A 15,564-nucleotide genomic window follows, 5' to 3' on the forward strand; every position below is an offset into this window, starting at 1 on the left:
ACACACACACACACACACACACACACACACACACACACACACACACACACACACACACACACACACACACACACACGTGTTTTGCCATCCATTAGTCCTTCCAAGTAGGCACAATTATTCTAACCACTCGTTTGGGTGAGGATAACGCACACACAAACACACACACATGGAGTCACTCTAGAGTCATTGACGACCTTGGTTACTAGGCCTGAAATAGACTGCTGAGATTTCACTCACCTTGACTTTTCCTACTTTATTTTTTGGGCCAAGTTTCATTCTCACTGTTCAGCCAAGCATCTCTGTTGAATATAACCTTCCCTATAACCACTGGGGATCACTCGGTACTCACAGAACACTCTATAGCAACATAATCTTTTCTTTGTATTCCTCTCGATAACAGTGTAGTGTGATACTGAATTGATCCCAGTAGAAAAATTATGTCCTCACTGGCCCGAGGGATTGTGATCAGCCAAAGGACATCACACCTAGCGCTGATAGGGATTCGATGTGTTTTTCAAGGATACCTCTCTAAAGTGGATGCTTATCACTATAAAGGTTTGCACAGGGAATGTTGATTGAAAGATGGTATCCATCATGGTTGTGCCTCTTTTGAACTCCAGCTGCATGAATTAAGTGCCTAGACAAATATGTTCCTTTCTTTTCTAGGTGAACGATAGCACCAATGTGGCTGGATCTCCAGGGGAATTGTTGTCTCGCCGTTGTGTCAGCCTGATGAAGACAGCCTTGAGGCCTGACATGTGGCCTCGTGCTGAGCTGAAGCTACAATGGTTTGACAAGCTGCTAATGACAGTGGTAAGATGGCATGTACTTTGAGAATGATTGTTACATTAGACTTCATGCATGGTTCATATTGCCAGATCCATACAAGGTGATATTTTAGGTGTGAAACCTGTCAGTACTGCTGCCTTTCTGAGTAATCAGTTGTCATTGACTGTGTTCAGACCCATCTAAGTAATAATTGGTCTAAAAGTTTCTACTATTTAACCATGATGAATATTACTGTTTGGGGTATGTTTAAAAAAGAAACCTATATCTGTTTAGAGTATTCATGTAAGTTTGTTATTTGGACTTACAAGTAAAAGAATTTTTCAAAGTACTTCAGTCAAACTAGTCTGAATAAAATCAAAATATTCAATCTTTGTGTTGTTGTTCAAGCTCTAAGCAATAAGCAGCAAACAGCTGAGGATAACTAATAGCTTCCCAGAGAAGTTTTCCCTGTCCCCGCTTAAGCTCCGTCTTAGTGTTTGCTCTAACACCTCAGAGTCCTTTGTCTGTTATCAGTAATGCATGAAGTGAGGCGCCAACCACCATAATGACAAAATAATGACAGTGGTGAGATAACAGCACTCTATCCGGGTTGGCCTGTGCCTTCTCATTCAAACCCCCCAAAACCCCTCTACATCCTAAAGCCCTCATCCTTGCTTTCTGTATCGCCCCACTGTGACTCTGTTCATCTGTCCTCGCCTTTCCCTCTGTGTCTAACCACTTCCTCCTCTCATCTCTTTTCCATCCAGCCTCTTATCGCAGCCTTTATTCTCTTTCTTTCTTTTCATCCATGTCTCCTTTTCTTCCTCATCTCTCTGGTCTGATTGGCGTCACTGTTCAGACAAGGTTATCACCACTCGTTGCCAGTTGTCACGTACTGCCCTTGTTCTCTTTTGGGGATCACTTCATCGGCCGCACCCATTTCTCTCCCTACACACACACACTCACACAAACTCAGTCGGCCCTTCCATATCCCTTTGGGGATTGTCTAACAAACAAGGCCTTCTGTAGGTTTTATGCAGATGTACGCAGGCCCACCCCCTTGGGACCTCGCTCTACCTGCCTAGCCGCCTTACTCAGACTAATGAACAATGCTGTAAATCGGATTACCTTTTATCATCTCATTGTCTCGGCGCAGCAGTGATTAAGAGTCTGGGGGGAGTGGCGTGAGGAGGTTGTATTTGGAGTGTAACTTGAGAGACACACAAAACATATACAGTCTCACAGGCATGCCTGCATCTGCATGGTTCCTGCAGCGACAAGTTCCTTTTCTGTTAATGCACTGTCAAATCAATACTACCCTAATATCTAGCAGGAGCCTTATCACCAGAGTCACCTTGTTCATTAGGCAAGATCAGTGCCATGGATCTGTCCCAGATTACCCTCTTGGCCCTGCCATTGTAAACCTTGTTTGCAATTTAGACAAAATTAGGAACCGATGCTGCCCATTGATCTTTGGTTTAACAGCCATCACAATGCCTTGTTTTTGTGTGTGTTTGTGAGCAGTATTGATTTCTGAGTTGAGTGGAATAAAAAAAACTCTGTTGTTTCATCTGTCTGCAGATGAAATTGCACTGTTGTCTATATTGCTTTGTTTTAGCATTGGGCGCTTGGCTAAAAAGATACATATCAATATATATATATTTTTTTAGATATGAGGCTTTTATTGAAAAGTCTAAATGGATTTCTATCTGTTTTAAGAGCAATACAAAAAAAAATGACCTTCCACTTATAGTGTCTACTCCTTTTTAACCTCTCAGGAGCAGCCAGCCCAAGCGAACATCTCCAACATCTGCACAGGACTGGAGATTCTCTGCTTCCTGTTGACAGTGCTGCAGCCCCCAGCCGTCCTGGCTCACTTCAAGCCGCTCCAGCGGGGCATCGCTGCGTGCATGACCTGCGGCAATACCAAAGTGCTACGTGCTGTCCACTCCCTTCTTTCTCGTCTCATGAGTATCTTCCCAACTGAGCCTAGTAAGCTGCAATGATTTATTTCTAAATTCTCACTGGAAGCCAGACCAGCTGCACACAGGAAAAAACACTATATATCTGATTCCTTTCTGAGAAATCGTCATGCCACACTGTGATAAAATTATAAATAGAAGTGAATTATACTGGCGATATAATTTACAAACTTTCTTCCCCAAAAGGATTAAGTGATGAGACTCATTGGCATGGGATTTGGGGATTTTACAAACCTAATTATGATACAGCCAACAAAAATTGTTTGCATAATTACAAAAAAAATTATGACTTATAAAAGCTGCAAGTCCTGTACTTTTATTCATAAGACGTGCCATTTCTGTAAGTAATTGTTTAAATTAATGTTTTGTTGTAGTGTTGTAATTGGTTGTGTTTTTAACATATATGTGCAATTTAATGTGAGTGATTGTGTGTCATTTTGAAATATGGAGAGATGCTTATGGGAGAATAACTGTCCCGCATCTTTCCATACAAAATGAATAGAGCATCATCTGTTTTAGGTCATTGTATGAATTGTTTTAAAGCACTTTCGACAAAGGCCTAAAGGGGCTTGAAACATAGTGTGATCAATACATTATGATGCTGATTCCTTGCAGCAATATAACTGCGTCACTTTGCACGGCAGTGATTTCGATTTTCAGCTGTTCTTTGTTTGAAACAAACATTGCTGTGTTTTTCTAGGCACATCAAATGTGGCATCTAAGTATGAGGAACTTGAGTGTCTATATGCTGCTGTGGGCAAGGTCATCTACGAGGGGCTTACCAACTATGAAAAAGCAACAACCAACACTAACCCCACGCAGCTCTTTGGTAAGATCAGCTCTCACATTTATTTTTTTTCCTCCTTTCTTGCCCTCAGTTACTCTTCTGTTGGTATATACTTAGAAGGGAAAAAAGTCAATCTCCTACTCTCACTACAGCACCAAGCAGCCCCTCGGTTACTTTTACCAGTTAAGCCATTGAGTGGGCCGTTAAAATGCAAGCCGATGGGCTCTGCTGCTCGGGCTAACATCTGGTCTATTTAAATGGGGGCCACAGTCCAGCGGTTTGGGAAAGATTGTCTTGGGAAGGATTGCTGCTTTCCGCCCCTCTTCCTGTACAAACATTACTGTTATCCACCCAGATGTCAGAGTATTTATAGAAAAAGCTTTCATTGAAGCTTATTTCAAAGAGACTTTCATTTTTTTTTTCTTTTAGATGAAATATGTAGTAGGTTTCAAAATATAGGCCATTCAAGGTGATAAATGGCTATTTGAGAGCAGTCCAAAGGTAATGCTGCTTTATGCAGTTTCCTAAAATTACAGTGGTGGTCAATAAAATAAAAAAAGCATTCTGTATCCTGCTGTTGCAGTAAAGTCGCAGCGATGTGATGCATCCGTCTGGCCAGGGGGTGACATTTTAACATTTGTCTCCTCTCTGGGGAACAGCAACAAAGAAGAACATTACTCATTCTTATTTCTGCCTCTGTTACACTCTTGAGGGGGGGGGAAATATATATATATCAAGCTGCGTGAATGAACACAAGCTGACTGCAGGTGTCTGTGTCTGTTACCTCTCCCCAGAGAAGTGAAGCTTCTTGTCAAACTGTTCCATTTCCCATACTTCTTATCCCTCTGCCTTCATTTGTCTTACAGGGACACTGATGATCCTGAAGTCAGCCTGCAGTTACAATGCCAGCTACATTGACCGCCTCATCTCAGTGTTCATGCGCTCACTACAGAAGATGGTGCGGGAACACCTGAGCCCCCAGCAGGCTAACCCAGGGGTGACTGAAACCAGCACAGGTACATAAATACAGTGGAAAGATGTGAGGAAGCCAGTGGCAAATGTAATTTAAAAAGTAATCACATAGGAAAGATGTGCAGTATTTTGAGTTCACAACGTATTAGTCACCATTATTCTCCAAACTTGGCACCAGATAACCACTACTATTTCAGCTGAACTTATTCTACTTGGCTGCAGTTACACCTGGCTGACATTATTGGGGAAGTTTTTGCTCGTACTTTCCCCCAGCCCACGTCCAACAAGGAGCTGACTGTGTGTGAGGTGGACACAACACAGACATGAATGTACACTCGCATCACAGCCTTTCTCAGATTGTTAAAGCTCATATATCCCAGGTGTCCCACCAGTGCCTCTTTCCGTAGAAAGACAGTATCAAAACTTGTATATCAATAGCCCCAGCTGTGTTCTCAATAGCTCTTGTGGTCAGGAGAGATCCTTTGTGCAGATAGTATGCTTTCTCGGGAAATGTTTCTCAGCTCTGGTTCCCAGTCTGTATTGTCTTCTGCTCTTTTTGTATCAACAGATGGTCACCTTGTGCTCTTTTGCTGTGGGGTCTGAAAGGGTAGTCACAGTTTGACACAGAACCTCTTGACAACTTGCCCTTTATATTAATCCGTGAGGGGGGTGAAAGGGAAAAAACACGTGTTGTTTAGGTTTCCTGTTCATTTACTTTTCTGAACTTCAGAAAGTCTGGCAGTGCATAATTCCTGTTGCTACTCTTCAGACAGGAGGTAATGACTGTAAGATACTATCAGTGCTTTAAATGGGTCCCTAATGACTGTATCGGGAAACATAGACATTAACTGTCCACCATGAACAGTTAGTCACTAAGACCAAAGGCCTTCTGACCATTAGGCTTTTTCCTCTAAAGATTATTCACGTTTCAGTAATCTAATAAGCTTAACTGTAGTAGTTCCATCCTGATTGTATTGAAAATGTGAAGTTCTGACTGCTGCCACCATTTAAAAATAGATAAGTCATTTCAATTTATTGAAGGCCAGAAAACTTGCAATAGAAGGAAGATGGATAAATGCACAGATAAATGCATCTGTTCTGTAGTTTGTCTCAGCCCTTCCTTTGAATAATTCCATGTGTTTGCTCTGATAGTGACCAGCGAGCTGATAATGCTCAGTCTTGACCTGGTGAAGACACGATTGTCTGTCATGAGCATGGAAATGAGGAAGAACTTTATCCAGGTCATCCTCACTTCCCTAATTGAGAAGTCTCCTGACCCCAAAATCCTCCGTGCTGTTGTCAAGATCGTGGAAGAGTGGGTGAAAAACAATTCTCCAATGGCTGCCAACCAGGTAAGGAGGAGGGGACTGTTCAGGTGTGAGACAGTAAAACAGTATTAAGTGAGGAAAAAAACAAAAACAAATGTGGTATTCAAGAGATCCTGGCATAATTCCTCTCATGAAAACAGGTGTAAATTAAGAACTGAATCAGCAAAGTTGTGAAAGGTGTGAAACCTTTGGACAAACAACAAGCGAAGCACATTTTCTAAATCTAGTAAGGTTAGCATTAGCATAATACCTACAGAGGACTCTCTGGTCTTCATTTTCTTTTAAGCTGAAGAAGAGCAAGCGGTACACAGCTGAGCTAGACAGGTGCAGCTGCGAAAAACAACTGAATAGAGAATAGATTATTTTTCTTTTCTCACACCTTTCTATTTGTCTATTGTTCATAATATTTTTTTTCCCTTTATCTTACTTTCTACCCGATTCTTCTTTCCCTTTCAGATGCCAAACCTGCGTGAGAAATCCATCTTGCTGGTGAAGATGATGACCTACATAGAGAAGCGTTTCCCTGATGAACTTGAGTTAAACGCCCAGTTCCTGGACCTCGTTAATTACGTCTACAGGTAATTACTGTCATTCATCACATGGCTAAATGGCCACGCCACTGACGCCACACCGCCCTTGCATCCATCTTAACGTGAGAAGTGAAGGTCGGGGGCGGTTGAGGCGGGGAAAAGACACAGAAGGTTGGGTCAGGGGGAAAAAGGAAAATAAAGATGAAGAGAGCTTGAAGTACCAGAAGTGTACCTTTCCTTTTTTATGACGAAAAGTTAATTATTAACGATGGTAATAATTATAATAAGATTGTTAAACTCAGGAACTGGATGAACTCATTTAGAATCATTGTAGCTGTAAAAAAAACAACAAAAAAACAATTAAAAGCTGGAAAATTTAAGATGGCCACGAAAAGATTGACTGATGAAGATTGATAATAGGGTTACAGTACTATCAGTATTCAGCTAGCTGATGACAGGACACCCAGCAGGTGGTGGTCAAAGGCGAGAGACCACCTCTGCCAGCTATTCATCAAACTGTGGCCCTCCTCACCTTTCCATCTTCTACACATACACATTTAATCAGCCCAGTGTATCCGCATCCTGATGCCAAAAGATTTAAAATGAGCAGTAAAGCCATGATGGACAGCAAGTAATGATAATGGAAGGATAAAGCAGCTGTGCCAGCGCAAAGTGTGATTAGGAGGACGGTGTAAATACGAGCAACATGCAGCTGTGGCACCGTGTTATTCTTTTCATCCCACCTACTCTCTCACTGCTTCTGTTTTATGAATCATCGCTTCGGAGCACATTCAGTGCTGTAGAATGACGTGGAAACGATTGCATTTGTTGTTTCAATAGTTAGGTAGGTAATGTTACATCAGTCTTATTGTCAAAGATGCAGACTTTTGCCCAATATTCAGTTTTAACCACACCAAATATAAGAAATAGTTCAAAAAGTTGTAAAAACGAGTATTTTCCAAGTTGCAAATTCCTGCATTGTTTCAGTGGCATATACATGTTTTGCCAACAGCTCTCAGGTGCACGGGGCACCAAGTTTTATCTGTGTGTGCAGTTCTCTGTATTACAAGTTAATGGTGACATTTTCTAACTTGGGCGCTAATCGCCCCACGCCCACACATCCCATTTTTTAAGAACATTTTTGGTAACGGGCATCTCAGATTCTTTCTCACAAAACTTTTGCCCCTTTAGGGATGAGAGCCTTTCAGGAAGCGACATCACATCAAAGTTGGAACCAGCCTTCCTTTCAGGGCTTCGCTGCAGTCAGCCAATGATCAGAGCCAAGTTTTTTGAGGTGTTTGATGCCTCTATGAAGCGACGCGTCTATGAGAGGCTACTGTACATCTGCTGCTCTCAGAACTGGGAGGCCATGGGCAGCCATTTCTGGATCAAACAGTGCATAGAGGTAAGCAGTGGGTCTCGGGTCTTTCTGCAGGCTTCGTAAGGTTTTTATCCTGCGGGCATCTACGTGCTGGTTATCTGCCACCAACCGTCACCAATCTTCTTTTATGTATTTTGCACCTGTTTGTGTGTTTGATAGTTGTTACTGGCAGTTTGCGAAAGAAACACCATCATTGGCACCAGCTGCCAGGGATCCATGCTGCCATCTATCACAAACGTCATCAACCTGGCTGACAGCCACGACCGCGCCGCCTTTGCCATGGCAACGCACGTCAAGCAGGAGCCTCGCGAAAGGGAAAACACCGAGACCAAGGAGGAGGTGAGATACACAGACAGGCGCACAACGCCTCGCAACGTGTCTCACATAAATTGCCACATTATCCCATTAGGAGTTTTTACATACTGTGGGTCTAAGAAAAGAGTAATGCTGTGCCTCTTTGCTCGTCTTAAAAATTGTCTCTGTTGTCGTCATTCGTCCATTATCAAGAAGCTGTTGATAAAATGGTCTTTCAAAAACAGCCCAACACGAAGACTAAATGAAAAAAAGCTTGAACAACAATACATGTTTTTCCTCTCCTCATTTACCCCCTGGTAGGATGTAGAAATTGACATAGAATTAGCACCAGGTGACCAGACAGCCATTCCCAAGACTAAGGAGCAAGCAGAGAGAGACACAGGCAACCAACTACACATGCTCACCAACCGCCATGACAAGTTTCTTGATTCATTACGGGAAGTCAAGGTAAGGCACTCCTTCAGTTTTGACCGGCTGATGAAATGAATTGAACTTTGATAGAGTGTAGGCAAAATTACAGAGATCATCCAAGGTTGACTACTTGCAGTTCAAAAACAATGTTTTATGTATTAAATTAATTATAGTTTCAAAACATTTTCATGTTCCAGTGGCATTATTCATTAACCCCCAAGAAGGATGAAAATGTCAGCAATATTCTTGAGCCCTAAAAGCATGAATTAAGAGTCAGTGCCTTGCAGAATCAGCAGCCAGAAGCTTTCATTTGTCTCTTTTCTGTGTTAGACGGGGGCACTTTTAAACGCCTTGGTTCAGCTCTGTCACATCTCCACACCGCTGGCTGAAAGGACCTGGGTCCAGCTTTTCCCTCGCCTCTGGAAGATCTTGTCTGACAGACAGCAGCATGTAAGTATAATTTATTAGCATCCTTCTTCTTCTTTTTTTTTTTTTTTGGCTCCCAGAGCAAGAATGGACAAAAACAATGTGTGACATGCATGACCAAACCATCCAATATCCTGTGAATAGTCAAGAGAAAGACATGCATTGTGATTTACATGATGATTTCTTTTTAGCTTCAGCAATAGCAATATGTTCATCCAAAGACATAAAGAAATATTATTTAAATGCTCCCTTAAGCTTGTTGTGTCCGCTATGAAATTCCTTTAAAGTGTTCACATTATTATTAAATGTCAGTAGATGTAAACTGCAGCTCGATTAGCAGGTAGAGACTTAAAACCAACAGATGTTATTTCCAGTTAAAGTGTACATTTTCTTTTTGTGGTCATCATATACAAACACATGTCTTTCTGTACTGTTTCAATAACTTGTGCAAACAGGCAGCGTCTTATTTCTGTCTCAAAATAATTAAAAGTGATTCAACTTTTAAACGAGATGCAGTCACTGGTCAGATTCTGAATAATTTATTCCTATGCCAGACCTCAAGCCACAAATACTTAAGTTATTTATTTTGATGCCTGTCTCTGCATTTTATGTTGCGATTATGCCAATTTATGGTAAAAATGGAAAGATTACTGCAATTGAGGCTCTCTATCCCTGGGTTGACTCTTACAAGGGAATGACAGAAAAGTATATTTTCCATCGGAAGGATTTTGATGACACGTTGGCGTTCACCACCAGTCTAATTAAAGTGACCATTAAAGCATAAATTACTCCATGCTGTCATCGGGCAGCGAAAATTGCATTCATTACCAATACATCAGAGTGTGTCAGTCATGATTTTCAGAGCACTAACCCCATGATCATACTCAAGGTCTATTCTGTCCAAATGTGTGAGTCTCTGATTGCAAAGAGTGGCAGCATGCAACTCAAGCTAGCATATTATGCATTTTCACTGATTTTCACATTGTATTGAATAAATATATACCTCCTTCAAAGTTGCATTACTTTAAAAAAGGACAGCTTATAAAAAGAGCTGGACAAAGTGGTTTAATTACTAATGCAGTAACCATGTTTTTGCAGTATTGCAGAAAATACCGTAGATATGTATGTAAAAGTGCAACATGGTTCACTGATTGGTCTTGACTAACTTGTTGATCATGATGTGGTGTGATACAGAAAAGCAGCATACAGTTGTGTCATTTGTCCCTTGCCATTCCTCTTATGTGTTATCCTCTACCTCTTTTTTCCTGTTTCTGAACAGCACTCTCTTACTGGAAAATGGCATCATGTTGCATCCCGTACATGCAATTCAATGCTTTTGTCAATATGTTGTATCAGAGCACTGCTGCTAAAGTAATACTGGGTAGTTGATGATCTCGCCTTTTCTCCTCTTTAGGCTTTGTCCGGAGAGATGAGTCCTTTCCTTTGTAGTGGCAGCCACCAGGCCCAGAGGGACTGCCAGCCGAGTGCCCTAAACTGCTTTGTGGAAGCCATGTCCCAGTGTGTACCTCCTATCCCCATCCGTCCCTGTGTCCTGAAGTACTTGGGCAAGACTCACAACCTCTGGCTACGTTCCACTCTCATGCTGGAGCAGCAGGCCTTTGAAAAAGGTCTTAGTTTGCACAGTAAACCCAAGCAGAGCACAGAGTTCTATGAACAGGAGAGCATCACGCCACCTCAGCAGGTAATGGGTTTTCATTTAGATTGTGTGTTGACTTTTTAAGGCTTTTTAAACAATCAGGACTCTGTAAGACAAAGAAAAGTCCAATAAAATCAGGAATTCTATTGAGTAAATAAACTCCGATATTGCAAAACACGATCAACGCAACCCTGAAGTCATTGCCATTTTCTCAGCTGTGCAGGCTCTACTACATGTGCTCAAGATATCTGCTCTGCTGGATAAATTGTGCTATAAAGTATATTTCTAACCCAAGCATCTTTTTTGCATTATGGTCTCTAATTATGTAGGGTCACAGATATGCAGATATCTCTCTCATAGTCGGTGGACTGATATGAGTCAGGCGTTAAACAAAATAAAATGAACGTGGCTCTTTCATGCTTATTGCTGCTGTTCCTTTCATTAGTGGTTCTTTTCCACAGTGGAGGGTTTAAACATATATTTGTCACGTCACTGCAGCCTCATCTTTGAAGCTGGAAAATCTCCCTCTTATCCTGTCTGAACTAGACTCATTAGCAAATCTGCTCTCATTAAATTTACAGTTTGATCACTGCAGATGATCCAATTTGTTCTGCTTCTATCCACATTGTGTTCTTCTTCCGTATAGGAGATTTTGGACTCTCTGGCAGAGCTCTACTCTCTACTCCAAGAGGAGGACATGTGGGCAGGCCTGTGGCAAAAGAGGTGCAAGTTTCCTGAGACGGCAACAGCCATTGCCTATGAGCAGCATGGCTTCTTTGAACAGGTGAGAGGAAGCTTAAAGTAGACTCATTGCGGTAGTAATTTGTGGTGCTGTTATGCTGTAATGTCTATTTTGTTAACCCAAAACATATATATTCAGGCTCAGGAAAGCTACGAGAAGGCAATGGAGAAGGCTAGAAAAGAGCACGAGAGGAGCAATGTTTCCCCGGCAGTATTCCCAGAGTACCAGCTGTGGGAGGACCACTGGATACGGTAAGATTTATGTTTCTTAAGTCCATACAAGATAGAGTCATGACAAGAAATGACCCTCATGCTTCCCTGCAAATCCAGCTGTCTCTTGTGTTTTTATGTGTGCCTGTTTAAAAAAAATGTGCTGTGAATTTACTTGGTGTTTGCTGCATTTTACAATGAAGATCATTCCTAAAATGAAAAGGACACAGAAATGTGTAACGCTTGGAAAGTATGTTTAGGGTTTTAAATGATACATTGTGACTTTTAAAAAGACTTGTAGAAAACAAAGCAGACATGTTGATTAAGTGAGAGACAGGAAGAAAAAGCGGAGCTGTCGAGGATGTGAGTTGCAAAGCAGCCTGTTGATGCTAAAAACATGGCCTTAAAAATGGCACAGCAATGTAGATTGAGCAAATAAAAAAACCTGAAGAAATGTTATCGTCAAGTATAGAAAATGTAATCTTTGCTAAACTTCTCATTTCCTTTGTCTTTAGCTGTTCTAAGGAACTGAACCAGTGGGAACCGCTGACTGAATACGGCCAGTCTAAAGGCCATTCAAACCCTTATCTGGTGCTCGAGTGTGCTTGGAGGGTTTCCAACTGGGCTGCTATGAAGGAGGCTCTGGTGCAGGTGAGGGGTGCACAGTTCCAATATATAAGTATTTATATATATGTGTGTGTAATTCTTTCTACACACATTCACATAGATTTCTTCTCTCACTGTCCTCAAAAGGTACCAATAACAGTTTCACAGGAAATAGAAACAGTAACAGCAAGTTGTCACTAACAAAGTCACAGACACAGTGGAGCCTGTAGGCATGAACCCAATGAACCAGACAGACTCCACTAAACTTTTCTTTTTTTTAATTTTTTTAATTTTACTCCTGCTACTAGTGCAGTCCTGGATATTAAACCCAGGCCTCATGTTAGTATGAGGTAGAGAAACTTGATATTGGTGCTGTCTGACCTCTCTGTAACCTCACACACCCTGGAAGAATAAGAGTGGCGGCCATAAAGCTGTGGAAATGCAGTTAAGCTGTTTAGTCCATGAATTTATTGGCCTCATGTTTTCCTAAAACAAAGTATAGATGGGTGGCGGGCGTGTGATAGTACTTGACATATAACAAATACTCCTACTTTGCTCTTTCAAGGAGACTTGGAACCAATCCATTGAGCAGCTCTGTCCGAAGGTGACATCTAATTAAATTGTCTGGATGCCAACACCAGCTTCACTATATCCCCTCCTTCTTGTTTCATTCTTTTGCCTCCTCTGTTTACTCATTCCTCTTTCTTTTGTCTCATGCCTCCCCAACCCCTCTTCTTTACTTGGTCTTCTTTCTACTATTACTGCCTACCCTACTTTTACTTTCACCCCCATCTCTTCATCCCTCGCTCCATAGCTCTGGCTGCAACAGCTAATATTTACGACAGCTGTGTGTGTGTGAATAATTACCCCAGCATCTGCTGCAGGGTGATTTGTTTTATGGTGGAGGAGAGGAGCAAGGCTTTCAGTTTCCTGCATGCCCACTCCTCACCAGCTCAGAGGCGAAGTCCAAATGTCCCTGCTTTCAATTAAAGCTGGCTCTTGATAAGGGCGGCCCTGTCTCCAGGATATTCATCAAGCGTCACCCCCGATAAGTGCGCTTTGACCGATCACTGTAATTTTCTCCAGCATCGGAAGAGCTTTCGCAAATGCACACACCTATACCTCCTCACTCTCTTGCTCTTTTCACTCTTTATCCTTTTGGCCTTCTGTCATTCTGTGTCTCTTGCTCACTTATAAACGCACAACAGCAGACCACAGGTGTGACGTAGGAGCCTCCCTGCGGGTGTTATTTGTTTGATGCTAATGCGGTGAGCTTATTAATCAATAGCAAGGCCCTTTCTGCTTCTTCGCCTCTGTGTCAGGCGTGTCAAATTTATTAGTCATTAGTACAAAAGTTCCGCCGAACCCATTCACAAAATAAATCGCAACCAATATTGTTGTATATTTGTCTAAGTACTAAATTGCACAAGGAAAATGTCACAGGCCCTTTCCCCTCAGATGTTTTCATGTAATTAAAACAGCTACAGCACTGTGAAGAGTGTGCGCTGTTCTACTTGACATTATGGCGACAAATACACACAGGAAAACAAACAGGCAATTCAATATGAACTCCTCTGGGATTTACCTAAAAGCAGTACATGTGAGAATGTAGATGTTTGCTAAACCTCCCAACCTAACGCACAAAATTGTCAAAAGTTCATGTGTGAAATTCTTAATTCTTTCAAGCTATTTATATTGCATATGCATATTTATATTTGAAGCATAACGTTGTGCACTTGTTATTCACATAGCCTGTGTTTTACCTGTTGTAAGAAAATGACATTAAAATGAAATTGATACTCACTTTTCACAAGATATTTTTTTTTATCCTGTGTTTCTCCCTCCATTTTTTGGGAAAGAAAAGTAGATTTATTTTCAACATAAAAAAATGCAAGAGAAAGATGTTTCTCATTGTCATTTTCCAGAGATAGTAGATTATAGAACGACGATAAGATGGATTCAAAACACACATTTATGCTGATGAACAAAGGAAACGTATAGATTTTCAACAACAGCACTGTTCTTGTAAATTATCGTGGCAGGTATATGATAGTAAAACGCAAGTCCATTGCTGTACGAGACTGATCTCATCTTTTAACTGTCATTGAGCAAAAGTATTCTAATTTGAATCAAAATTGTGATTGTTCTACTAAGTTGCTACCATTAAGTTTTGTTTAAATATTTCATTTTCTTACTGTATGAATTTCCAGGTGGAGCTAAGCTGCCCTAAGGAGATGGCTTGGAAGGTGAACATGCACCGTGGCTACCTGGCAATCTGCAACCCAGAGGAGCAGCAGCTCAACTTCATAGAACGGCTGGTGGAGATGGCTTCCAGTCTGGCCATTCGTGAGTGGAGGAGATTGCCTCACATTGTTTCCCATGTGCACACGCCATTGCTTCAGGTCAGTATACCCAACACATAACGAGTTTGGATTTAGACCCTAAGACATTGTGCTGTTGAGAAATGCTGATAAGCCCCCTCCCCACCTTCTCACTCCATTCTTGTAAAATTGAGACAGATGATTTAAAAAAAAAAAAATCAAAAACCCTTTAAGCCTCTCTGATTCCACCACAAGAGATTACAATAGACAAGGCAAAGATGAAAAAGGAGAGTGGAAAAAAAGGCGGCAGACTGAGGGACTGAAAATTGAAAAAGGTGGAGAGTGAACAGAATGGAGGAACATGGGGAGAAAGAGTGAAGAATAAAGAGTTAGTTTAGAACGGCTGTAATTACTTCCCTGCCATCAGATACTATTTGATTAAATACCTGCAGCAGAATTACATTTACATGATGAATGGGATAGTCTGAATGAAGGTTAGAAATGGGCCATCAGCTGATATTAACAGATAATTGTGAAAAATATTGTACGGCCTAATTTATTTTGTTTTGGGAGATTTCATTCCGGAATGGGGGGTTAAGTCTTCAGCTTGCTCTGATTTACTACATTTATCTTTTCAAAATGGGTATTTGAATTGTGCAACTATGTTCCTCGTTAGTGTGTGTGTGTGTGTGTGTGTTTGTGTTCATGCTCGTGCATGTGCTTGGATATGTGGAGTCCAATTATTTAGCCTAGCCGAGGGAAAACAAGCTATTTATTCCTCTGCCCAGCCAAGCGGCCTGTTGTAAATCTCCATTCCAAACTCTATATCTCAAATTCACGACTCCATGAGCCTTACAGACCAAGAAGCCCAGACTCTGCAAATACAGTGAGGTTCAACTACTATTTGAATCAAGTTATCATCAAATCCCAGCTCTCAGCAGTGGCTGACGATCAATGGATTATCATCCACACTATTGATTACGAGGGCTGGCATTAATATTGATTGATGAGTAGTTATAATAGAATGATTGATTATATGTTCACAATGCTGCTTTGGGCCAATCAATGAGGCCTCTTTTCACAGAATGAGATAGAAGCCCTCGCTTATCATTTTCACATTTTCCCCATC

The 15,564-nt window shown here is 41.4% G+C and overlaps 1 protein-coding gene across 3 annotated transcripts in view; it reads left to right on the forward strand.

The window, feature by feature from the left end:
- Positions 1-15,564, forward strand: part of LOC102300734 (transformation/transcription domain-associated protein) — an 80,108-nt gene that overhangs the window by 36,202 nt on the left and 28,342 nt on the right. For all 3 annotated transcript variants that reach the window (XM_042225176.1, XM_042225175.1, XM_042225177.1), the window contains 15 exons: positions 667-813; positions 2,547-2,760; positions 3,451-3,579; positions 4,404-4,553; positions 5,662-5,861; positions 6,294-6,415; positions 7,559-7,772; positions 7,908-8,087; positions 8,364-8,510; positions 8,805-8,924; positions 10,315-10,602; positions 11,204-11,341; positions 11,438-11,550; positions 12,024-12,159; positions 14,325-14,516. In XM_042225176.1, the coding sequence (XP_042081110.1) occupies positions 667-813; positions 2,547-2,760; positions 3,451-3,579; positions 4,404-4,553; positions 5,662-5,861; positions 6,294-6,415; positions 7,559-7,772; positions 7,908-8,087; positions 8,364-8,510; positions 8,805-8,924; positions 10,315-10,602; positions 11,204-11,341; positions 11,438-11,550; positions 12,024-12,159; positions 14,325-14,516 (2,490 nt within the window). The remainder of the gene's footprint in view (positions 1-666; positions 814-2,546; positions 2,761-3,450; positions 3,580-4,403; positions 4,554-5,661; positions 5,862-6,293; positions 6,416-7,558; positions 7,773-7,907; positions 8,088-8,363; positions 8,511-8,804; positions 8,925-10,314; positions 10,603-11,203; positions 11,342-11,437; positions 11,551-12,023; positions 12,160-14,324; positions 14,517-15,564) is intronic.

This window comes from Haplochromis burtoni, unplaced genomic scaffold (assembly GCF_018398535.1).
Source record: "Haplochromis burtoni strain Fernald_Lab_line unplaced genomic scaffold, NCSU_Asbu1 Contig_162, whole genome shotgun sequence".
Classification (NCBI taxonomy): domain Eukaryota; kingdom Metazoa; phylum Chordata; class Actinopteri; order Cichliformes; family Cichlidae; genus Haplochromis; species Haplochromis burtoni.